At 36.3% G+C, this 25,465-nt stretch overlaps 1 protein-coding gene across 4 annotated transcripts in view; it reads right to left on the bottom strand.

Annotated features, from left to right (window-relative positions):
* LOC115295602 (cytochrome b5 reductase 4) overlaps window positions 1-25,465 on the bottom strand; it is a 92,855-nt gene that overhangs the window by 15,038 nt on the left and 52,352 nt on the right. For all 4 annotated transcript variants that reach the window (XM_029943645.1, XM_029943643.1, XM_029943644.1 and 1 more), the window contains 5 exons: window positions 25,251-25,344; window positions 22,935-22,967; window positions 21,030-21,152; window positions 4,397-4,537; window positions 2,754-2,906 (listed from right to left, as the gene is read on the bottom strand). In XM_029943645.1, the coding sequence (XP_029799505.1) occupies window positions 2,754-2,906; window positions 4,397-4,537; window positions 21,030-21,152; window positions 22,935-22,967; window positions 25,251-25,344 (544 nt within the window). The remainder of the gene's footprint in view (window positions 1-2,753; window positions 2,907-4,396; window positions 4,538-21,029; window positions 21,153-22,934; window positions 22,968-25,250; window positions 25,345-25,465) is intronic.

Genomic DNA, 25,465 nt, shown 5'->3' with positions numbered 1-25,465 from the left:
AATATAAACTAAATCAGAAAAAAAATAATCAGGGAAACTGATGTTAACCTAGCTAAGTTTAGAACACTGAGGAGTAGCAGGATGAATGGATAACTTTCAGACTACATCTTAGTCGTTAAGGTATGTAAGGAGTTTGGGGAATATTCATTAAGCTCCCAAGTATGTCTGGATTATATCATTATAACCAAATTAATAATGAGGTTTTATTACACTCACTTTCCAACATTATTTTCCCAAACCATCTGGAGTCTCTAATTTACAAACTACTGACAAGTACTTAAGTACAAATACTCAGTAAAGGACTGATTGCTAAACTAAATGATAAGCACCTCAAAAGCAGAGTCCATGTATACCCATCTTACACAGTACAAGGCGGAAAATACATACACTCACTGCTTACATACTGATTCTTAGCCATAGCAATAAAACCAGGAGGAGAGAAAATGGAAATAGAAAAGTATTCTAAAATCTTATGTTAATAAATGTGCTTTGAAAAAACCTACAGATTAAAAACAGCTATTCTGAATTTAATGCCTACAAAAACAAAGCAAGACCAGAAACTGTATTTAGAGCATGCTCCTTCTCAATCTAGAATAAAAATATTTGAGAAAAGTATTTTCTGCAGTGCATGTGATATAGCCACTATGTACCACTCATATAAGAGAACTGCCTTTATGACATTTCAGATATTTTCAATGTAATTTTAAATACAAAAAATAAAGCTAAACATGTTTTAAAAACAATTTCAAATAATTTGCTTTATTTCTTTAAATGTCTGGATGCTCATAATTTTTCTTTCTTGTCCATAGCAGGATAGTAAGAATCTTGCAGTAACTGATGAATTAAGTGTTAGAAAGTAACAGAAGCTCCCTGTTGTAGTTTGAAAGGACATAAGATCAGAACATCTTCAGGAAAGACTTAGCTGGTTGTTTTACTAAAGATGCCTCACAGAATGACATTAACTTCATAACTTCTGTCAACAGTCCAGTCCTTCAATGTCATAAAACTAGATTCAGGCAAGACACCTGATTTTAATTAAGTTCACAAGATGTTCAAGTACACAGGCCAGAATGGCAACTGACTTAGAGCAGGCTATCTGCACCTAGTGACCTGAACGTTACACACCCCGTCCCCGGCATCTCATTGCCAGTATCGGAACATTGAGCAGGCCAAAATAATCATTTAAGAGTTGCTTGGTGAACATGGAGCTGAAACAAAGAAGTGGATAATTGTATAGGGTAGCTCATTTAGGCCATGATGAGGCTTTCATGAATTATCACTGTCATGCCAGTGTGTCCCTCTAAGGGGCACAGGTACTTGGGCCATGTCTAACTCCCCTCAATGAAGCTGAAAAAACACTCATCTTTTCTCTGGGCTTTCCCTTTCATGCTCTAGGCTAACTCTCCTGCTCTGGTCACATGATCTCTATTAGAAGGTTGTAATAACAATGGTTCAGTCTCCACATGCTATCTATAATCATATGTCAGGCTACCACAGGATGATAGTCACCTTCACTAAATTAGCAGGCATCCCAAGATTCTTTAGGTTCTGATTCATATTTAATATTTTAATCTTTGTAACCAAGAGCACTAATCACATTCATCATATATAGACTGGCTTAACTTCCAGGAAGCAACAAATTTTCTTTATTTCCAAATTTTAGTGTTCTACCTCACTGGGACCTCGATGTTCCTGCTAATGCTGTGTTAGAAATGGGAAGAGCATTTTTACTATTAAACAAAAGGCAGAGAAAAGTCAGAGATAAGGAACAGGGCCTTGAAATCTTAATAGATTTCATCATAGTCTTTTTATTAATTCTTTCAAAGTACATTTATTGAGAGCCTGTTATATGCCAATTGCCATGCTTAGGTATAGGAACTATAAAGATAAGGAAGACAGTCTTTACCCTCGAACTCAATGTTTTATAAAGAAGGAATATTATTTATTCTCATCCAAGAGCTATGAACAAAGTGTTAGTTACTGAGGGGTTCATGAGAAGGGTGAATTCATAAAGGAGGTGATATTTTGTTTGGGTCTTTAAAAAAATAAAGGTACTTGACAGGTAGAGGAAGGACTAATGGGAGTCCTACCTGAGGCAACTGCACATACCTCTGAATGAGGGTGACAAGCTTGTGGAGCTCTGAGTAGCACAACTACGTTGTATTTATACAAGTAGTTACAGTGAGAGACGAAGCTGGCCAGATCATGGAAGTCTTTAGAGGCCATGCAGAGGACTTAACCAGTTAAGTAATGGACACCCCTCAGATGTCTCAAAGCTGCAGAGCAACATGATTAAATTTCTCCTCAGGGTAGTTTGGAAATGCAGATAAACAGAAAGAGAGGGACTCCGTTAGAGACAACTGAGAGAGAGAGCAGGTAGAGGTCATGAGAGAGATGATGAAGCCTTGACCCAAGAGGGTGGCAGAAGGGATGGAAAAGAAAAGATTAAAAAGCCACTGGCGGTAGATTCACTAGACCTTAGTGGCTGACTGGATTGGGAGGGAGAAAATGGGAAGATTCAAGGATAACTCAAGGTTCCAGAAGTTGTCAAGGATGAACCATGATGCTATAAATAATAAAGATGAGGAATATGGGAGTAAGGGTAGACTGGGTGGGACAAAGAGAACACGACTTTGGTCGCAGACACGTTGAGTTTGAGACACTTGTTAGACTCCCGCATGGAGATAACCAGAGGATAGTATAACATGGGATCCGATCTAGAACAGAAATGAGGTTAAAAAAAGAATACGAACCAATCTGAAGCTGATCAAGCTCTGGTGTGAAGAGTCCAGCAGGATAGATTTTGATCAAAAAGAAGATGTATTTATTGTTGAGAAGAACTGGTTCCTTGAACTCTGAGGGTAAGGAATCAGATACAGGTGTATATGGCTTCACAATTTCAGTACCTAGAAAAAGTCATGACAAAGAAATTCAATTCTAAAAATCTCAAAAGCCTTGAATAAAGATGAAACGCACAAATTTTATGATGCTATCACTGCATATTGAAAACTGTACATCTAATGGGTATATGATTCTAATTATGTGTTCTCCCTAGAGATGCACATATATTATATAGAGAGAACATACAGATAGAATCATGTATACATTAGATACACAAACACACACCCAAGCCTATGCAATCTAAATATAACAAATCAGTATTTATCCATCATATAAACAATGTACATTTATTATGTATGGCATAAGATGATAGGGATTTATGGTAATAGATGTAGACATCTGTCTATTCCATCAGAAAATAAACTTTGTAACGGGCCACAAAAAAAAAAGATAATCAAAAGCTTACACACAGATGTAAGAAAGTACTTACATAATAATTTTAATCATGTACCAAATTTTTAACAATGGTTACAGATGGCCATTGGGATGGTTTGGGTTAAGAAGGAGAAGAATTTCATTTTTTACTTTATATATTTTTAGTTGTTTTAAGTTTTAATATATATTACTTTGCCAACTGAAGGAAAAACTGTTAATCCAACTACTTCTAACAATATACTATTAAAAAAACAGGGTCAATCTAATAAGAATTTGTGTTATATTTTAGCTAGCCAAATTCCAAAGAAAGAGGAGTCCCCACACATTTTTAAGACCAAAGTTTTATATGTGGCTCTCTGACATCTACAAAAAAAATTAATCCATCTGTAAACTATAATACATTGACAATGACTGCCCTGGGAAGACAGCAGCTACTGACTGACAGCCTGGCACTGGTGACAGTGCGGAGGGAGACTTGACAGTGCCATGGGGACCTACTGCACCTACCCCATCCCCGGCTGGCAGTCTGCTAGACTGTCAGTGGGGAACACTGACTGACATGACAATGTGACCTTCTGCAGCTTCAAAAGGCCAAGAAGATGTTAGACACAGACACGAAGGGTGTTTGAAACAAGTAACTGAAGTAACTTTAAGATGAAAACAAGGGAGAAAGAATTCACAGTAAGAACTACCTTCCCAGCTCTTGATTCTGGTAGCACATGTTAGGAAATCATTTATGATCATCACTCATTTTCAATTTTATACATTCAATTTGTGGTTACTAAGAAATACTGGGATGTGATTTAAGTAGCTGTCCCCCTAAAGGAGCACTTGGGCACTCCTGCCCCTCTTTCCTTTAGTGTCCCATCAGTAATAAATAACAGTGCTGGTGGAGCTCTCTCTCCGACCAGCGGAGCTTCTTTGTGTCCTACGGTGACAAGGCAGGGCTATGGCTCCAACACACTGGAATGCCCCTGTGAACCTAGAATTTGGCTATCATCAATCAACTTCCAGAAATATTTATTAATAACCTAAATGGTTACTTCCTAAAAGATTAGTATTGATTTGGAACTGCTCATAAGGAAAGAAAACATTTCCCCAAAGCCTCTATTTACCTTACCTGTAATAGTTAGCTTGAGGTAAACGTGTTGCCCAACTGGCACCTGAAGATGAGTGCTTGGTGGCAGCATCAAGCAGAAAAGCTTCGTATCATGAGTAACACCTTCCTTGGAAATTAACCGGCACTTTCTGTAGTACAAACCTAGAAAGTGATTCATTTTCTCTTATTGATGAATAAATTAAGTAACAAGTAACACTAAACTAAGCGAAAGCACAGATTCAGCTTCTATGCTTTAGCAAGCTTGAATTTCACGCAGATGCCTACATGCGTTAAAAATTCATCAGGGGGTGCCTGGGTGGCTCAGTGGGTTGACAGGTCATGATCTCATGGTTCATGAATTCCAGCCCTGCCATGGGCTCTGTGCTGACAGCTCAAAGCCTGGAGCCTGCTTTGGATTCCGTGTCTCCTTCTTTCTCTGCTCCTTCCCACTCATACACTGTCTCTCTCTCTCAGAAGTAAACATTAAAGGGGCACCTGGGTGGCTCAGTCGGTTAAGCATCTGGCTTTGGCTCGGGTCATGATCTCACAGTTTGTGGGTCCGAGCCCCACGTCGGGCTCTGTGCTGACATCTAGCTCAGAGCCTGGAGCCTGCGTCAGATTCTGTGTCTCCCTCTCTCTGACCCTCCCCTGCTCATGCTGTCTCTGTCTCTCAAAAATAAATAAAAAAACATAAAAAAAATTTTTAAAAAGGTAAACATTAAAAATAAATAAATACTAAAAAAATAAATAAAAATTCATCAGTAGTTTGAATACCTCACAGTTAGAAATTTTTTTCATTTTATTTCCTGAGATATCTATTTTCTAAAACCTATAAATACCTCTGTAGTTTGAAAAATGACCACTAAGTCTTATTTCTTCATATCTATAACATATTAAAAGCATTATATTCTAAGAAATTAAAACCTAATTTATTTCTTCCTAAATTTTCTTTAATAATTTCATCTTTTAAGCCTTATATTCACAGCTATATAACTAAATTACAGATGTGAAAAATATTTGAAAACCAACAAATCTACATCCTAAATTCTTTTCTTACCAAATGGTCTTGAAATTTAAGTATTTAAGGTTTAAAAATATCAGTACTATTAAATAATTTTAGAAACGTTTCTTTGATAAACACAGGAAAATTATACATTCTATTTTTCTTATGTTTATGTATATATGTATATGAATTATTGAGCATTTTAATTGTTAAGTAATGATTAAAGCAAAACTTTTATACTTAAGGGTATGTTTTCATTATTTGAAAAATTAATTTAAGTAAAAATGGAAATTCCTAGTTTGTGTTACTAATATATAAACAAACAAAAAGGAACAAAGTTTTTCTATAAATTCTGAAAATATTTGAAATTAATATCCCAAGCTCAGGAAATGTCATTTGTACACAGAACAAAAAATAACATCATTTAGGTTAGAAGAACTTGTTATTGGAATTCTGAAAGCATCAACATTTTCACTTGCAAAATTCTCTTTTGGACATAAACAGCACACCAGACACTGATGATGCTGGTTTGTTTTGTTATTTCCTCTCTTATAAAACAGCATGTATAGGGGCGCCTGGGTGGCTCAGTTGGTTAAGCGTCCGACTTGGGCTCAGGTCATGATCTCACGGTTCGTGGGTTCAAGCCCCGTGTCAGGCTCTGTGCTGACTGCTAGCTCAGAGCCTGGAGCCTGTCTTCGGATCCTGTGACTCCTTCTCTCTCTGACCCTCCCCTGCTCACGCTCTCTCTCTCTCTCTCTCTCTCTCTCTCTCTTTCTCTCTCTCTCTCTCAAAAATAAATAGAAACATTAAAAAAAAATAAAACAGCATTTACAGAGATGGAAAGGAATCAACTCTGATAATTTCTTACCCTAATTATTCTCTCACTCTCCTTTTTTTAACCTAACAATATTTAAGTAGGTACAGATTTACTTGAGATTTTAGGAGGTGAAGGCCCAACACCTAATAATCAATGGTGAGTGGAAAACTGAAATCCATGTATAGTCCTAAGAAATCATTTTGGCCACAGTATCATCCAATTTCTCATCTTCCCTTGTCCCTTTGGGCCCTAAAGACGCGGGTCACTAAATCTTGCCACTTGCTCCCATGGTAGCTCGTATGCCCGTAAATTGAGAGTCACCCCATTCTAGTGCCAGGGCTTAGCTTGCGCCAGATTACAGCTATAGGAATCACTGTGAAGTTATCCTACAACACCCAATCCAGTATTTGACTGACAAAGGATCAACAGACATAGGTTTACCCACAAGGAGAAATGCAGATTCAAGTGATCTTCTTGTCCCTTCCTTTCTAGGACTCAGAATGGGAATACAGAGATCCACATACCATTAAGTCTAAACACTTAAAAATTATAAATCAGATGAATAACTTAAATAATGTCCTCAAAGGTGAGTTTCAAATTCAGGATTCTTGAACTCTTCAGAGCTCCCTACAGGAAGATGGCAGAGGGAGGGAGCCCCCCCCCCCTATTCGCTGACTGCCCCGCTTCTCCTCTCCCGCGGGCCCTGTCTGACACCGAGTGGGGCTTCATGTGGGTGTGGACACACCAGACCCCATGTTTAAGCTCATCCACTTGCTTTCCTCATAAACAGCTGTGGTCACTTCTTGAATGCAAATGGTTTGGGGACATGTGAGCAGGAATTCTGGGCTCCAGAAGCCCAGAGTGCAGTGTTGAAGGAAAGAGGGTGAACGATAGGCAGACACTTCTTGGCCTTGCACACTTCTCATCCTGTGGGAGGGATGTGACTGGAAGAGAGCCACTGGGGAGTTCTCCAAGCCTGGAACCCTGGGCAAGTGCCTGTCTTGCCTAGGCCTTAAGGGCCTTCATGCTTTCTTACAATGAAATGTAATCATGCCCTTCTGAAAATTTTACTGATAGATGAAAAGGTTCATCTTCTGACGACAACTTCAACTCTAGCATCTGCCAGAAAGAATTTGCTACAGGAAGTATGCATTCTTCCATTATATTTAAAACACAATGAAACCCTGGGCTACAGTAATCTACTGACACTTCTTGTTAGAGTTCATAGAGTATTCTTGCTACTTAACACCAAAGAGATAATTTCAACAACTTGCTTATAAGTCTACTATAATTTCAAACAACATCCAGATTCTAAAAATTTCAGAAACATTTAAGGAAGCTTTCATCTTTTAATTATCCCGAGGAGAGAGACAGCATAGACAGATGGCCCTGAAACATACGAAGAAAAAAGGCTATGAAGCAGATGTGCTGACTAGTTCAGTCCGCACAATGCCATCATTTAAGTGTCAGGTTTTTGGCATTGTGAGCATAAATAATTAGACAAGAAAATGAGAAACTGAAGTAAATATAAGATAGTGAAACAAAAGCCTAAGAGAGAAAAATTTCTGTCCCAAATACCTAACTTATTCTAATAACATACATATAATATCACTCAGGGTAATACTGAAATACTAAGGCTATTATGATAATTTGGGCATACTCTGTCCTTCTGGTTGAGAAGAAACATATGAAAAACATGTTTATTCTTCTAAATAATAGGATTTCACAAGGCTAAAATCCAGACGAAGTCTTCAATGGGAGATGGAGCAGAGAGAGAACCCTGGTTTACGGGTCTGCACTACCATTAATCTGGTCTTTGTCTCCTACCTGATTTTAGTATACTTTTAAAGCACCTTTCCACTCTTATTTTCCCTACTGGAAACAGAAGCTTGTAGAAGGTTAATAGCTTGTGCAACGTCACAGAGCAGCTAATGAAAATGTGAGAAGAGGCGAGAAGTTATTAAAGTTTCTTGCCACAGTTCATAAGCTTTGTTCAAAAAGTATGAGAACCACTGTTGTACACTAGCTTATGGCTCTTTAGTGCCTTCCTCCCTGTCCTAACTATGTCAGTTGAAGCACAGATTTATAGATTATCCCTCCATCCTTTACAAGTTCCTACTATTTAATATCTAAATTAAGGAATCAGGTCAGCAAGTCAAGATTCATCCCATGTGTATCTCTTCTTGAATATCCCCATTCTCTACTATTTTGATCAACTATACTTTTTCTTAGCACTCATTACTACTTTCAATCACCTACATGTCATTTACTTAGCTCCTAATTTGCTATCTATCTTTACTCATCTATTCCTCCAAGATCTTCCTAAACCAACATAGAAATATCAATTATTAGGAATACACTCTTAAAGATGCAGTCTTGGGAAAAGAAACAACCCAAAACATACTAACATCTATAATACTTAAAAATATATGTACATACCTAAATATGTCCACACAGAAAAAACCCACAACCTACAGCCATTCAACCCAAAAGACCTTTCACTTAGAATGTCACAGTTCACACTGTAGGGGTCGTGCTAGCTGTCTGTTTGTGCCAAAACAGTAACCTTGATGAGCTGTGAACTTGACTGCAGGGATGATGTTTAGAACACTTGAGTATGAACTATTTTCAAGCACTGTACCAATGTATAACATTTTGACTATTGATAAAATAATTCAGACTTATGAAGTCATCTTCCTATACTTAAGAACAAGCTATATAACAAATGCAACAAAAGTTATAATATTTTTTAGTTTATTTATTTATTTATTTATTTATTTATTGAGAGAGAGAGAGAGAGAGAATATGCCAAGAAGGCACAGGGCTTGATATTACAGACTCATAAGATCATGACCTGAGCCAAAATCAAGAGTCGGATGCTTAACTAATTAAACCACACAAGTACCTCAAGTTATATTATTTTTTAAAAGAATTACATACCTGCATTTATTTTGCTGTTTTTAAAAATTTTATTCAGGCTTTTCACTAATTTTGATAAAGCTTACACTTAATCTCTGATAGTACAGTTTTAATATCCTTGCCCAAACCACTCGTATTTATGAATAAGAATACATTCACAACTTGCCTTCCAACACTAAGGATGATCGGTATCTGTGGCCACATGCCTGCTCATATATTGGGGTAAAACGCATGGAAGCAGAATGCTCAAAGACTGAGAATTTTCATACATAATTGTTAAATTAGTATTATCAAATTGACAATAAAGCACAGATTCCTCCTTGTTTTAGCTATTGTTAAAAAAAATATATTCCTAAAGTTTTACTAAAATGTTTTACTACCTCAGACTGACGGGAATTAAATCTTTCAAAGTGAGGACTTTGTGGAGTTAAACAGTAGCACTGAACTGGTAGAAAGGTAGCTCTTACTGTAAGACTAGATTCAATTGAGTCTTAGACTGCACACCATTTGGCAAGACTATCACTAAATTGGGAAGATTCCATATGTATCACCTTTCTTCTCTTGTTCCACAACGAATAATGCAGCCAATACTGTATACAAGTGCGTAAATCACCTGAATTCTAATGTTTTAAACTTCTTCCACTTTATCTTTTAACATGGTAAGTAATTTCTTACACAGTTACAGTCTGCCCCATCTATTCTTTGTTTCTTCAGATTTCACATTTGGGCTATTTTGATAGAGCTGAAAATAAGACAGCAAGATGCAAAAGCATGTATTATTACTCACTAAGTATGCATCGACTTCATGCCTGCTGGGTAGAGGAGATAGTTTAAGAGAACAGAGGATGAGAAGTGGCTATTTTCAGTATTTCTTCATTGCTAGTACTTTTGAACACTTAGACAACAAAGAAACATGGATGTACAGGCAAAATTTGGGAAGCACTTAGGGGGTGTTCTTCCTACACCTGTAAGGTCTATTCCGTTGTGAGCAAGCATCTTGCCTGCAGAATCATGGCCCTATAGAAAGTCTCAATTCAATGACTGCTTACAGTGCTGTCAACAAGCACATTTATGAGCACAGACAGTACCTCAGAGTGTGTGTGTGTGTGTGTGTGTGTGTGTGTGTGTGTGTGTGTGTGTGTGTGGTTTCTGTAGTTAAGAAGCTATTATGAGGAGCACCTGGGTGGCTCAGCAACCAACTCTTGATTTTAGGTCACGATTTCATGGTTTGTGGGTTTGAGCCCTGTTTCTCGGGCTCCACACCTGCTTAAGATTCTCTCCTTCCCTCTCCCTCTGCCCCTCTACAACCCACGTGCATGCTCTCTCTCGCTCTCTCTCAAAATAAAAAAAAGTAAAATTTTAAAAAGCTGTTATGAAAATATAGGTCAAACCATGTAAAATTGCCAGTTTTCTAGGTTTAAAAATACTAGAATATCAGCAATTTCACAAAGTTCAATTTTCATTAAAAAGAGAGTTAAAGATTCAATAAATATATTTAACATAAAGGTTTATAAGTGGCTAATGACATCAAAATTATGACAAAATTTTAAAAATTCTTCTTGACAATCCTGATATTCATGTACTGTTTGTTGGCAAACCTTTAATAGTAACTTTGTCTGGGGATCTAAGTCCCCACAGTAAAGGTAACTGCATTAAAATAAAATTTTAGGCTGGGTACAGAACCAGTAACCCAATTACCTATTAGTTTCTGACCCTCTATAGACAAACAAGTTCCTCACCATCTCTCTCACAGACACAGACACACATACAAACTCTTTGCTCATAATTGTCACATTTGAGGAAGAAGTGGGAAGCATCCAACTTATAAATGGTAGTCTAGTTCCACAGATAACAGTTTAAAATATCACCTACTACACTTGGATTAAAGGTAAAAATTAAGTAGTTTTTCTTTTCTAATTATGTTCTTTGCTCTGTTTTAATCTTTTGTGTAAGTAAATTCTAGATTTGACATGAGAAGGTACCACATGAAAAGTCTTCAACTTACAGGGGCGCCTGGGGGGCTCAGTCAGTTAAGCGTCCAACTTCGGCTCAGGTCATGGTCTCAGGGGTAAGTCTGAGCCCCGTGTTGGGCTCTGTGCTGACAGCTCAGAGCCTGGAGCCTCCTTCAGATTCTGTGTCTCCCCCTCTCTCTGCCCCTCCCATGCTCATGCTCTGTCTCTCTCTGTCTCTCAATAATAAAAATGTTAAAAAAAATTTTTTTAAGTCTTCAACTTATATAACTATTTCAAACAAAAATTCTTTTAGCTGAGAAATTTCAGGAAGAGGAAGTGAGCATGCTGGTATCATAAAGTCAATAATTTCAACATACAGAAAACCTAGGAACCACATGATGAAATATAAACATTTTATGTTACTGACAGCAAGTTAATCACAATAATTTGATAAGTATTTAGCTTTGCTAGTGAATAAAATAATATACAATTTCTGTCACCATTTAAGGAGTGGAAAGGACAAAGAAGAAATTATCTTTGTTAATTCAAATAAATAAAAGTATCCCCTAAATCTCAGTCATTTTCCAAGGCAAAAAACCTAATTCAATGAAAAACACATGCACTCCTTCAATTTTAGACAAGAAAGCTAAAGCTAACCATGGTGGTTCATGATTCAAGCAGAAATGTATGGCAGAGACAAAAGAGTTCAGAGAAAGCCTTGGGAAATTACAGAGAAAACCTGAGTGATGCTCATTCTAACAATTCCCAGAGCTCACTCTTCGTTCCTACTATCATTTATTTCTTGGGGTTGACTTTTTCTGGTTTGCTATAATTTTCAATCACTAGATAGATCATTTCAGGGCAAGAGATTTCACTTTAATAGTACCTCTTTTCATCATCATCGTCTTTTATCTGTTTTCTTCTGATCTGCTAGATCACACTCTTATTCCCCTATGTTCTCTCCCCCTTCTTAATACCACAATGGAAGAATTCTATTTGACCTTTACCTACTCATGGCTTACATTTTTCTTTCTCTACAACCTGCAAAACACCTGCACAATAAGTACCTAGGAACAGTCTGAAGTTCTTCCTGGAAAGCACTTCATAGTTTCTTATTCCCGTTTTGAAAGTTATTTTCACAACACTGCTTGAAACTCACCTCTCTCAGGGAGTCATTCACAAACCTATCAGCATGCTCATGTGGGCTACCTCAGAATATGTCCCGTTCATACTAGAGAACTGGCTCTTGCTGGTCTCTTTATAAAAAAGGACTCTTTAATCTCATGTCAGTGCATGTTCTTCCACTTGGGATAATAACTAACACTGTGCCTAAAACAGCCTTCTACTCACAATGTATATATACACTCAAAATAACACTGATACTTTCCTGGAAGTTAGTTATGCTCAGCACTATAGCACCAACACTACTCAGCCCCAACACTGACACTTTTCTGAAATTAAATATTATCCACAAATATATCTTTATAGTTTTAAATATTTATAATTAAAAAAATTTTTTTAATGTTTATTTTTGAGAGAGTGGCAGAGTGGGGGAGGGGCAGAGAGCGAGCAAGACAGACAGACAGACAGACAGGCAGAATCTGAAGCAGGCTCCAGGCTCCATGCTGTCAGCACAGAGCCCAGTGTGGGGCTCAAACTCATGGACCTCAAGATCATGACCTGAGCTGAAGTCAGACACTTACCTGATTGAGCCACCCAAGTGCCCCTCTAATAATTTTAAATATTTAAAGATGTTAAAGTGAATACATGCAGTTAATTCCTAACTCCCCCAAAATAATAGCAACGTTTTGTTTTTTTTTTTGGTGGGGGGGTTGTTCAGTTGTTTTTTAAGGCCTAAGCCTACAAGGACAGAAAGAATGGAAATAAGAAAACACAACAAAACGTAGGAGCTGACAAGGCAAAGAGATGACTAGTAACTGATTCAACAGTCTCGATAAAGCTGAATCCTAAACTAGCAGTAAAGAAAGCCAGACTCAACTCATTTATAACAACAACAACAACAAAAAATCCCTAAAGGCTCAGGAATTGGCAGGACCAATTATCTCTGGAATCAGATGAAGATGGAGCTGAAACCACCTTCCAGATGGATGCTCTTTTAAGGAATCTCCCATCTTTCACCCTTTCTGAAGTCCTGCCCTACTTAGCAGGCACATATTGACCTTCTCCTCTTCTGGCAAAATATTAGAAGTTTACTCTCTAGAGTGGGTAAAACAAAGGGTCTCTGGATTGGGTACATGCTACAAGGCTGAACTATGTCCCCTTCAATTTTCCTATGCTGTTAAAGCTGTAACCCCGGTACGGCACAATGTGGCTGTATTTGGAGATAACTTCTTTTATAAGGTTAATTAAGTGAAGATGAGGTCATTAGGTGTGTGTTATTCCTAATATATTACGACTGATATCCTTGTAAAAAGAGGCACTGAGGGGCACAGACACACAAGGGGAAGACCATGTGAGGATGGCCAGCTACAAGCCAAGGAGAGAAGCCTCAGAAGAAACAACTCTGCCAACACCTTGATCTTGGGCTTCTAGCCTCTAGACTGAGAAAATAAACTTGTTAGGCCACTCGATTTGTGGTACTTTGTATGGCAGCCTTAGCAAATTAATATAGTATAGTAGGCAACAAACAAAGGAAATTAAATTTACAGACACCCAGCCTTTTTCCCCCATAAGACTTTTGAAATTTGGGGTGCAAAATAGAAGACTGTCCACTCTTAAGACTCTGCAAAATACTGGTATTGAACTTCTCCCTAGGAAGCAGCCCACCCATATAGTTAATATTATTTTTAATAAGTCACACCCACATGCACAAAGTTTCTAAGCAGCTTTTAGAGTTCCATTCCCAGAAATGTGAGCAGATAGGCAGGGATCAAAAGACGTTCAAAGAAAGCATCTAATATGAAAGACAGACTAAAACAAACTTTGGGGATACAAGTTACACAGAGAGAAGGAAACTCTAAAACTGTCAGTAACTCTTAACAAGATAAGAGAGGCTATAAAGAACATGAGGCTAAAACAGAAATCAAAAGAGTTCTTAGAAGTTAAAAATATAGAAATGAATAATTCAGTAGAAGAGCTGAAAGACACAGCTAAAGAAATCACCCAAAACATAGAACAAAAGGACAAAACTGAAAAGAAGAGAGAAAAGATGAGCTATTTAGAAGACTTATTTTAAAAGGCTTAAAATAAGAATATTTGTAGACTGCAAAAAAACAAACTATGAAGAGAAGTAAAACCATTATTTCCTAGAACTGAAGGCTATAAGTTCCTATAATGAAAAGATAACACAAAAGGTAAAGAGCCAGTATGATAAAAGAAAATAGACCCACATTAAGGCATATCATATTGTGAAATTTCAAAACTCTTGGATCGGGGCACCTGGGTGGCTCAGTCAGTTAAGCATTTGGATCTTGGTTTCAACTCAGGTCATGATCTCATAGCATATGGGTTTGAGCCCTGTGTCAGGCAGGCTCTGCACTGTCAGCATACAGCCTGCCTGGGATCTTTTCTCTCTCCCTCTCTCTCAAAATAATAAACTTTAAAAAAAAAAAAAAAAAGAAACATAGAGGAAGTCACTATGTGAAAATTCATCAAGTGGAACAATTACAATATGCATCTCTTTTTATAAATATGTCACACTAAGTTTAAAATCTAAAAAAAAATGGAAAAATGGAAACGATTGAAGAAATGAAATGAAAAAGGAAATGAATTACATCCTTCAGAGGTAAACTGAGAAAATGGTTTAAATAAGCAGAAAAACAATAAACATGTTGTCTTTAATATAAAGAAAGGTATATACATATGAGGTATAAAGCTAAACTTGTTTTTGCACCTTTTATAAAAAGGAACCTGAAGGAGTGAATGGTTGACAACAGTCTAAGCACAAGCAGACTTCTCTATTCAGGGATCACTACCTAATAACTTTGTAATGCCTAAACATTAGTAGAGGCTAAAATTTAATCTATTAAAAAAAGAGTTTTCCAAGCAAGTAAAAGTAAAGGAGTTCATGATCACTAAACCAGCCTTACAGGAAATGTTAGAGGGACTTCATTAAGCTGGTAAGAAATGGCACTCATTAGTAACAAGAAAATATAATAAAGTATAAATTTCATTGGTAAAGGTAAATATATAGTAAAGGTAGTAGATTAATCACTTATAAGGCTAGTATGAAGGTTAATGAAAAAAGTGATTAAAAAAACAACTGTAACTTCAATAATTAAAGTTTACACAAGAAAAAGTTCTTTTTAAATGTGACATCAAAAACAAAACACAGAGAGGGGAGTAAAAATGTAGAGTTGTAGAATGCATTCAAACTAAAGTTGTTATCCACCTAAAATAGACTATTACAAGTATATATTTTTGACATAATCATCATGGTAATCATAAAGCAAAAATCTATAGTGTATACACTAAAGATAACAAAAAGGAATCTAAGTATAACACTAAGAAAAGTCATCAAATCATAATGGAGGAGGGCAAGAGAAAAAGAAAGGAACAGAAAGGAACTATAAAATAACCAGAAAACAATTAACAAAATGGCAAAAAGTACATACTATCAGTCATCACTTTAAATGTAAATGGAGTAAATTCTCCAATCAAAAGACATAGAATGGCTGGATGGATTAAAAAACAGAACCCATCTATATACTGCCTACAAGAGACTCACTTCAGATATAAAATCACTTAAAAAAGAAGACGGATGAAAAAAGATGTCCCATGCAAATGGATAACCAAAGAAAGTTGAGTTGGCTATACTTCTATCACACAAAATAGACTTCAAAACAAAAACTATAAGAGACAAAGACAGCATTTTATAATGATAAAGGGGTCAATCCAACAAGAAGATATGACATTTGTAAATATTTATGTACCCAAGAGAGGTTAGAGTACCTAAATACATAAAACAAATACTAACGGACCTAATGGGAGAAACTGACAATTCAGTAATAATAACGGACATTAATATGCCACTTATACCAGGAAGGAAATCAATAAGGAAACAGTGGTCTTCAATGATACATTAGGCCAAATTGATTTAATAGATATATACGGAACACTCCAACCAAAAGCAGTAGAATATGCATTCTTCTCAATTGCACAAAGAACGTATGTTAGGCCACAAACCAAATTTTAATACATTTAAGATTAAAATAATATCAAACATCTCAAACTATAATTGTATGGAACTAGAGATGAATTATAAGAACAAAAGTGAAAAATTCACAAATATGTGGGGATTAAACAGCATGTTTGAAAAATCAATGGGTCAACAAATAAAAGGAGGAATCAAAAAAACTTTGAGACAAATGAAAAAGAAATATAACATATCAAAATATAGGATACAGCAAAAGCAGTTCTAAGGGAAATTTCATAGTGCTAAATGCCAACCTCAATGAACAAAAGAATCTTAAATAAACACCTAATTTCACATCTCAAGGAACTAGAAGAACAAACGATGCATTAAGTTAGTAGAAGAAAAATAACATTAAAGATCAGAGTAGAAATATATGAACAGAGACGAAAACCAAAATGGAAGGCATCACAATCCCAGACGTTAGACTCTACTACAAAGCTGTAATTAGCAAGACAGTATGATATTGGTACAAAAATAGGCACACAGACCAATGAATAGAGAACTCATAACTGGACCCACAAATGTATGGCCAATTAATCTTTGACAAAACAAGAAAGAGTATCCAATGGAAAAAAGACAGCCTCTTTAACAGATGGTGCTGGGAGAACTGGACAGAAAAATGCAGAAGAATGAAGCTACACCACTTTCTTATACCATATGCAAAAATAAACTCAAAATGGATGATAGACCTGAATGTGAGACAGGTAACCATCAAAACCCTAGAGGAGAAAGCAGGAAACAGCCTCCTTGGCCACAACTGTACCAATCTTCTACTCGACACATCCTCAAAGGCAAAGGAATCAAGAGCAAAAATGAACTCTTGGGACCTCATCAATATGAGGAAACAATCTGCAAAGGAAACAATCAACAAAACTAAAAGGCAACTGATGGAATGGGAAAAGATAGTTGCAAATGACATAATGGATAAAGGGTTAGTATCCAAAATCTCTAAGGAATTCATCAAACTCCACACCCAAAAAACAAATAATCCAGTGAAAAAATGGGCAGAAGACATGAATAGACACTTCTCCAAAGAGGACATCCAGATGGCCAACAAGCACATGAAACAATGCTCAACATCATGCATCATCAGGAAAATACAAATCAAAATCACACTAAGATACCATCTCACACTGGTCTGAGTGGCTAAAACGAACAAATCAAGAGACTATAGATGCTGGTGAGGATATGGAGAAACGGGCACCCTCCTACCCTGTTGGTGAGAATGTAAACTGGTGCAGCCACTCTGGAAAACAGTGTAGAGGTTCCTCAATAGAACTCTCCTATGACCCAGCAATAGGACTGCTGGGGATCCACCCATGGGATATAGAAGTGCTGATGCATAGGGGCACGTGTACCCCACTGTTCATAGCAGCACTTTCAACCGTCGCCAAATTATGGAAAGAGCCTAAATGTCCATCAACTGATGAATGGATCAAGAAGATGTGGTTTATATATACAATGGAATACTACATGGCAATGAGAAAGAATGAAATCTGGCCATTTGTAGCAATGTGGATGGACTCTGAGGGAGCCATGCTAAGCGAAATAAGTTGGGCGGACAAGGAGAGATACCATATGTTTTCACTCATAAGTGTAACAGGAGAAACTTAACAGAGGACCATGAGAAAGGGGAAGGGGGAAAAATAGTTGGAGAAAGGGACATAGACAAACCATGATAGACTCTTAAATACTGAGAACAAACTGAGGGATGATGGGGGAGGGGGAGAGGAGAAGGGGGTGATGGGCATGGAGCAGAGCACTTGTATGGATGAGCACTGGGATTATATGGAAACCAACTTGACAATAAACTATAAAAGGAAAAAAAATCTGACACAATTCAACACTCCTTTATAATAAAACTTTTTAACAGAGTAGGTAGAGAGGGAATACACCTCGACATAATAAAGGTTGTTATGACAAGCCTACAGTTAACATCATATTCAGTGGTAAAAAGCTGGTCAGAAACAAGACAAGGATTCCTACTCTCACCACTTTTATTCCACATAATAAAAGGAGTCCCAGCCAGAGTAATTATGCAAGAAAAAGAAATAAAAAGTATCCAAATTAGAAATGAAGAAGTAAAACTGTCACTATTGCAGATTATATAATATCACATATAAAACAAAAACCCTACAGACTACCAAAAAACTATCAGAAATAATAATTGAAGTTGCAGGATATGAAATCAATATACAAAAAATATGTTGCATTTCTATACACTAAAAATGAACTAAAGAAAGAGAAAGAGAGAAAAGAATCTTATTTACAATTGCATCAAAAAGAATAAAAACCTAGAATTTAACCAAGGAGGTGAAAGACCTGTAGTCTGAAAAGTATAAGATCTACATGGGAAAAATTGAAGATGACACAAACAGAAAGAAATACTATGTTCATGAATTGGAAGAATCCATAAATATCGTTAAAATGTCCATACTACTCAAAGCAATCTACATATTCAAGTGTAATCACTGTCAAAATACCAATAGCATGTTTCACAGAACTAGAACAAATAATCCAAAAATTTGTATGGAATCACAAAAGAAACTCAAATAGCCAAAGCAATCTTAAGAAAGATAAAACTAGAGGCACTACACTCTCAGTTTTCAAATTATTCCACAAAACTATGGTAAGAAAAATAGTAAGGTAGTCATAAAAACATATAGATCAATGCAAGAGAATAGAGAGTCCAGAAATAAACCCACATATATATAAAAATTAATTTATGATAAAGGAAGCAAGAATATATACAATGAGGAAAGGACAGTCACTTTAGGTAATTGGTGTTAGGAAAACTGGACAGCCACATGCAAAATAATGAAACTAGACTATTATCTTTTACCATATATGAAAACTAAAGTAGATTAAAGAATTAAATGTGGGGCACCTGGGTGGCTCAGTCAGTTAAGCGTCTGGCTTCGGCTCAGGTCATGATCTCACAGTTTGTGGGTTCGAGCCCCACATCAGGCTCTGTGATGACAGCTCAGAGCCTGGAGTCTGCTCCTGATTCTGTATCTCCCTCTCTCTCTGACCCTCCCCTGATAGCGCTGTCTCTGTCTCTCAAAAATAAATAAAAAACATTAAAAAAAAAAGAATTAAATGTAAGACCTGCAACAATACACATCTAGAAGAAACCAGATGGTAAGCTACTTGACATTGATCCTGGCAATGATTTTTTGGACTTGACATCAAAGGCAATGAAAACAAAAATTATGTAGGACATTACATCAAACTAAAAAATTTCTACAAGGGGCACCTGATTTAGATCTCTGTCCCCCTTGTTCTGCCCTGCTCCCTCTCTCTCTCTCTCTCTCTCTCTCAAAAGTAAATAAAATAAGCATTAAAAAAATAAAAAATAAAAAGCATCTACAAGAATAGAAAACCACCAACAAAATGAAAAGACAACCTGACAGGGAGAAAATATTTGCAAATCATATATGTGATAAAGCATAAATATCCAAAATATAAAAAGAACTCATGCAACCCAATAGCAAAAACACAATCTGATTAAAAAGAGATTTAAAAATCTGAAAATAAAATTCAGAAGACCTTAAGAGACATTTTTCCAAAGAAAACATACAAATGGCCAACAGGCGAATGAAAAGGTACTCAACATCACCAATCATCAGGGAAATGCAAATCAAAACCACAATGAGTTGTCACCTCACACCTCTGAGAATTGCTATTCTCAAAATCACAAGAGTAAGTGTTGGCAAAGATGCAGAGAAAAGGGTACACTTGTGCACTGTTGGTGGGAATGTAAATTGGTGCACCACTATGGAAAACAGCATGGAGGTGTGTCAAAAAGTCAAAAATAGAACTACAATATGATTCAGTATTCCACTTCTGAATATTTCTATGAAAAAAACAATAACATTAATATAGAAATTGAAAACAAATTGGTGGTTGTCAGAAGCAGGGACAGGTAGGTGGGAAAATGGGTGAAGGGAGTTAAAAGGTACAAACTTCCAGCTATAAAATAAATAAATCATGGAGATAGATACTACATGGTGACTAACAATATAGTAATGAATATTTGAAAGTTGCTAAGAAAGTAGATCTTAAAAGAGCTTATTACAAGAAAAATAAATTTTTTTATGACTGTTGGTGACAGATGTTAACTAGACTTACTGTGATGATCATTTTACAATGTGTATAAAAATCAAATCATTACATTATACACCAGAAACAAGTATATATTATATATCAATTATACCTCAATTAAAAAAAAAAAAAAGGAGGAGGGTAACCTGAATGGCTCAGTAAGTTAAGCCACCAACTTTGGCTCAGGTCATATCTTGCAGTTCACAAGTTCAAGCCCCACATTGGGCTCTGTGCTGACAGCTCAGAGCCTGGAGCCTGCTTCAGATTCTGCGTCTCTCTCTTTCTCTCTCTCTGCCCATCTCCCGCTTGTATTCTGTCTCTCTCTCTCAAAAAAAAATAAACATTAAAAAAAATTTTTTTTAAAGAGGAAAACAGTCGCAAATTTTTTCAACTTAAAACAAAATTTTTTTGTGTGAGTTTATTTATTTTGAGAGAGACAGAGAGAGCCCAAGTGGGGGAGGAGCAGAGAGAGAGAGACAATCCCAAGCATGCACTGCACCATCAGCACAGCCTTGAGATCATGACCTGAGCAGAAACCAAAAGTCAGACACTTAACCACTGAGCCAGCCATGCACCCCTCTTTTTCAACTTCTTAAAGGGAGATATGGGGCTCATCTCATAATGGCCTTCCAAATTCTGGTACAATAGCACCGTTAACAAAATAACTTCATGGACACAGGACTCAAAACAACAGCACAGCATACCTGTATCTTTCTTTGGAATAAGTGAATTATGATTCTCTAGGGGGTGACCAAGATGTTTCCAAGAAGTACTCTCTTTTTTCTTTAGGACAATTTCTATTTTTCCCACATTCTCAACAACCCGCACTGAAAAGAAGATAAATTCCATTTGTATTCATTCAAACTAAATATAACACATTATTTAAAAAATCAATCTTTCTCAAACAATACAAATGTCCTGATCTGATAGGAATAACAGGGATCATTAGAAAGACTTTATATACATATCAAAATTATTATGCCTTAAATGATGGTAAATCCAGTTTGATTTATTTTATGATTCAAGTCAACTTCCTTCAAACTGATTTATCAAGGGCCAAACTAGTATATATTGACAGTTTTCATATAATCTCAAATATAGCCATGGCAAGTAATTAACACATAGCTAAAAACAAAAAACAAACAAAAAAAGGAGAGGTTTGACATATATAAATTAGTCATTGAATGGACGCATAAGAGCAAATTTAATTTATTTATAATCTTAACATTTCTCACTTGGGATCTGAGATATTCTTATGAATAAATTCAGTAGATCAATACTGAGCCTAGTAAACACAGAAAACATCTCACAAATCACTATAAAGTACATAAGAATCTTAAATAATTAAAAGCCTTTTATATTATCTTTTCACCTTTGACTTTTTAAAATAATTCAGAATATATGGGTAGAATAGTGAAATACAGACTTTACATATTGATTATTATGAATTGAATATGCTTTTGAAGACCTAAAATATATTTCGTTTTGTCTTTAGAAACAATCTGTTCTTCCTCACTGTAAACATAATTCGACAGCAATTTAAGAATAATTTTCTAAGACAGATTAGTCAAATACATTCATTTCAATGAGCACTGATTTAAAGCTTAACAAGTATGGAAACATGGTCCTTGACTTTATTTTTTTTGCCTTGACTTTATACAATTTACAGAGCTACTATGTTATAAAGAAAAAAGGAAGGCACAGAACGAGTATAAAGTACTATGACAGTACTGTAAAACATGAAATGACAAATATTTTTAGTAGTATATATCTTTACAGATATATAGTGGAATATTCAGCCTTAAAAAAAAAGAAGGGAATCCCTCCATTTGCAGCAAATGGATGAGCCTGGAGGCATTATGCTATATGTAAAATCTTAAACAAACAAACAAACAAAAAACCAAACAACAATCATGTACTCATATAAACAGAGAGCAGAATGGTGGTCGCCAAAGGCTGGGGTAGAAGTGTGAAGAGAGGATGATAAAAGCATACGAACTTTCAGATAAGATATCAAGGTCTAAAAATCTAATGTATAACCATGGTGACTACAGTTGATAATACTGTACAATTCCAATTTGCTAAGACTGGAGCTTAAGTGTTCTCACACACACACAAACAGTAAATATGTGAGGTGATGGATGTTAAAGTGTGGAGTTCCCCACACTGTACTTTTATATGTAGCAAAATTCATAATTTAATAAGTTCTGTTAGTATTACATATTTAAACACATACACCTAAGAAAAATTTGTCTGGTCTAGTATATTTCTACAGGCTGCATGTCAGGAGCAGGGTAGAGATAAGGAGGGAAGGAAGAATGGAAAGAAGACAAGAAATTTCTTCTAAGGAGAGAAAAAGGAAAGTGTAAAAAAATGAAAGGAACTAGGGGAAAGAAAAAAGGGAAAAAATACCTGAAACTAGAAGGAGAACGTATTTATAAACATTAACATTTGTTTATATAGAAAATGTCACATCATTGTTTTGCAATATGAAAATATATGTATGAAAAATAAGACAAATGCTGTGTTTTCCTTTTCCTCTCTCTCTCCTTGTGTGTGTGTGTGTGTGTGTGTGTGTGCATACACATAATTATTTTTTGGTAGCTTACCAGAAAAATCTTCTTCAATTTCATGGCTTAGCTCTAGGAAAGAAAAATGTTAGTTAAAATCCAACTTCAATTCATGCAGTCTCTGAACACCACGTAAGATCATCTAAATGGCTCTTTTATGTGCTATTTCAAATCTCTCAAGGTAAGTAGAACATATTCTGAGAACCAGGAGAAAGAAACTACACAACCAACATGTCAAAGTATTTAAATATAAATACATTTCTTTTCAACTTCTCGATTTCTCTCCCTATTCAAGAGTGAATACTCCATCGCCCACAAGTAGGTAACCCACACTAGTCCAAAGTATGGCCCCAGACTGCCGTTCCTGCGGACCAAGACGGGAGCAGCGTGGGGAGGCCTGCAGCACCTGAAGCGCGCGTGCTCTCGCTGTGAGCACAAGCATGGGCGTATGTGCAGGCCTGGACTGGGTCTGGCTTAGTTCTTCCTTCCTTACTATTCTCTGAGGTTGAATATTCATTCAGTTACTGAAAGAAAATAATTGAGTATGTGTTACCTTCTGGGCTTTATGGACACAACAGCTAATGAAAGAAAAAAACCACTGCTCTTATGAAAATTATGTTCCAGGAGGGGGAGATGCAAGAAAAGTGTTCACAGACATCTGCTCCAAACTTCACTGTGTTAACATGGCTATCTGGAACTACAATTCTGGCATTAGTTGAGTCGTTTCAATCTTACATCAGCATCCAAGAGTATTTCTTCAGTATTTTGGAATCAAAAATTTGAGTATTTTTCAGTATGGAATTTTTGTCTCTTTTGTATTGTATGCTACAATATTGTTAGCTACAGTGTGAACAAAATAGCCATAAAGTATTTAAAACATATTAGATGGTGGCAAGGAGGTTTTATGGAAAGAAAAATCATGCAGTGCTAATGAGTAATGTATACTTTTCTAGATATCAGAGTTTGGTTAAAACTCTTCCCCAAGAGGCAATACACATTAGATCTTATGCTAAGAAAAGTAAGACAGGTTATTACTTCTAGAAGAAAAGTTTAAAGTTCCAGTTTGATTAATCTATTGAATGGAGAAAATAGGAAAGAAAAAACATTTTTCTACTCTGATCAAGAATGAAAGTACTTCATGCATACAGTAAAGCAGTAAGCAGAATCCTAAGTCAGCCAAGGCCTGGATAATCAGTCTCTGTTAGGCAAAAATAAATGATAGGTTCTTCATATAAGAATGCCTGCTTAGGGGCGCCTGGGTGGCTCAGTCAGTTAAGTGTCCGACTTTGGCTCAGGTCACAATCTCACAGTTTGTGAGTTCAAGCCCCATGTCGGGCTCTAAGCTGACAGCTCAGAGCCTGGAGCTTGGGATTCTGCATCTCCCTTTCTCTCTGCCCCTCCCCACTTGCACTCTGTCTCTCAAAACTGAATAAATGTTAAAAAAAAATTTTTAATGCTTAAAACACATTTTTCTTATTATTATTGTTGTTTGTTTCATTTCTATCTTCTAACTAGAATAACATCACCTTCATTGGAGGAGAAAAGGGTGAAATCCTTGAGTCATCATACGTAAAACGTGGATTAAGAATCTGGCATCTGTGGGGTCCCTGGTGGGTCAGTCAGTTAAGCATTCGACTTCAGCTCAGGTCATGATCGCATGGTTCTTGGGTTCGAGTCCCACATCAGCCTCTGCTGACAGCTCAGAGCCTGAAGCATGCTTTGGAATCTGTGACTCCTTCTCTCTCTGCCCCTCCCTGCTCACGTTTTGGCTCTCAAAAAGTAAATATTTAAAAAAAAATTTTTTTTAGATTTGGCATCTTTGATTCCAGATTTTAGTCCTGGTTTTTTTCTTTTGATCTCTAATTTCTCAAAGCAGACAAAAGTGAACTATAGGGTTGACCTCTGGTTATAAAGGAACGGGCAGCTGAGGGACACAATACAACTTACAACTTACAGTCCACACTGCTTGGGTGCCGCCTTGCACTTCCCAAGGCAGAGCTGGCAAAAAGCAGGCCAATGCAATGGCGGCTTCGTAGGCACATGGGACAGGTCTCTAGAAATTTGTTTGTAGGTATCAAGTAAAAGACATTTAACAAAGCCAGAGCAACAAATATTTCATATTATTACTGACTTCGATTGCACTGAACTGCTTAAACCTAGGAAAGGTGAGGTCAGGCTGCCATTTGCCAGCACTGTTGTTAGTATAAAGAAAAAAACAAAATATTAATCAAAAAATGACAAACCAAAATGACAATATCAGATAAAATATTATTGCTACCTGGACTGTAGACCAAATTATTGCCAAAATTAAAGGAAACTGGAGTTGTTTCCATTAATAAAGAATAAAGTACTTACCAATATGTATAATATATGAATAATCCTTGATAAGTGTTTCTGCTCTAAAGGAATCATCCTGATGATCAACTATCACTGAGTCTAGATTAATATCCTTAAACAGAAAGCAGAAAGAAAAAGATTAAAAAGTAAAATTTGCCCCAAATTTCTACAACTACTATACTTTTAAGATGATCTGTGATGTTCATATGGCATTTATTTATTTATTTATTTTT

This window comes from Suricata suricatta, chromosome 7 (assembly GCF_006229205.1).
Source record: "Suricata suricatta isolate VVHF042 chromosome 7, meerkat_22Aug2017_6uvM2_HiC, whole genome shotgun sequence".
Taxonomy (NCBI): Eukaryota; Metazoa; Chordata; class Mammalia; order Carnivora; family Herpestidae; genus Suricata; species Suricata suricatta.
The sequence above is the reverse complement of the archived record's forward strand: the minus strand, read 5'-3'. Positions and strand labels throughout refer to the sequence as shown.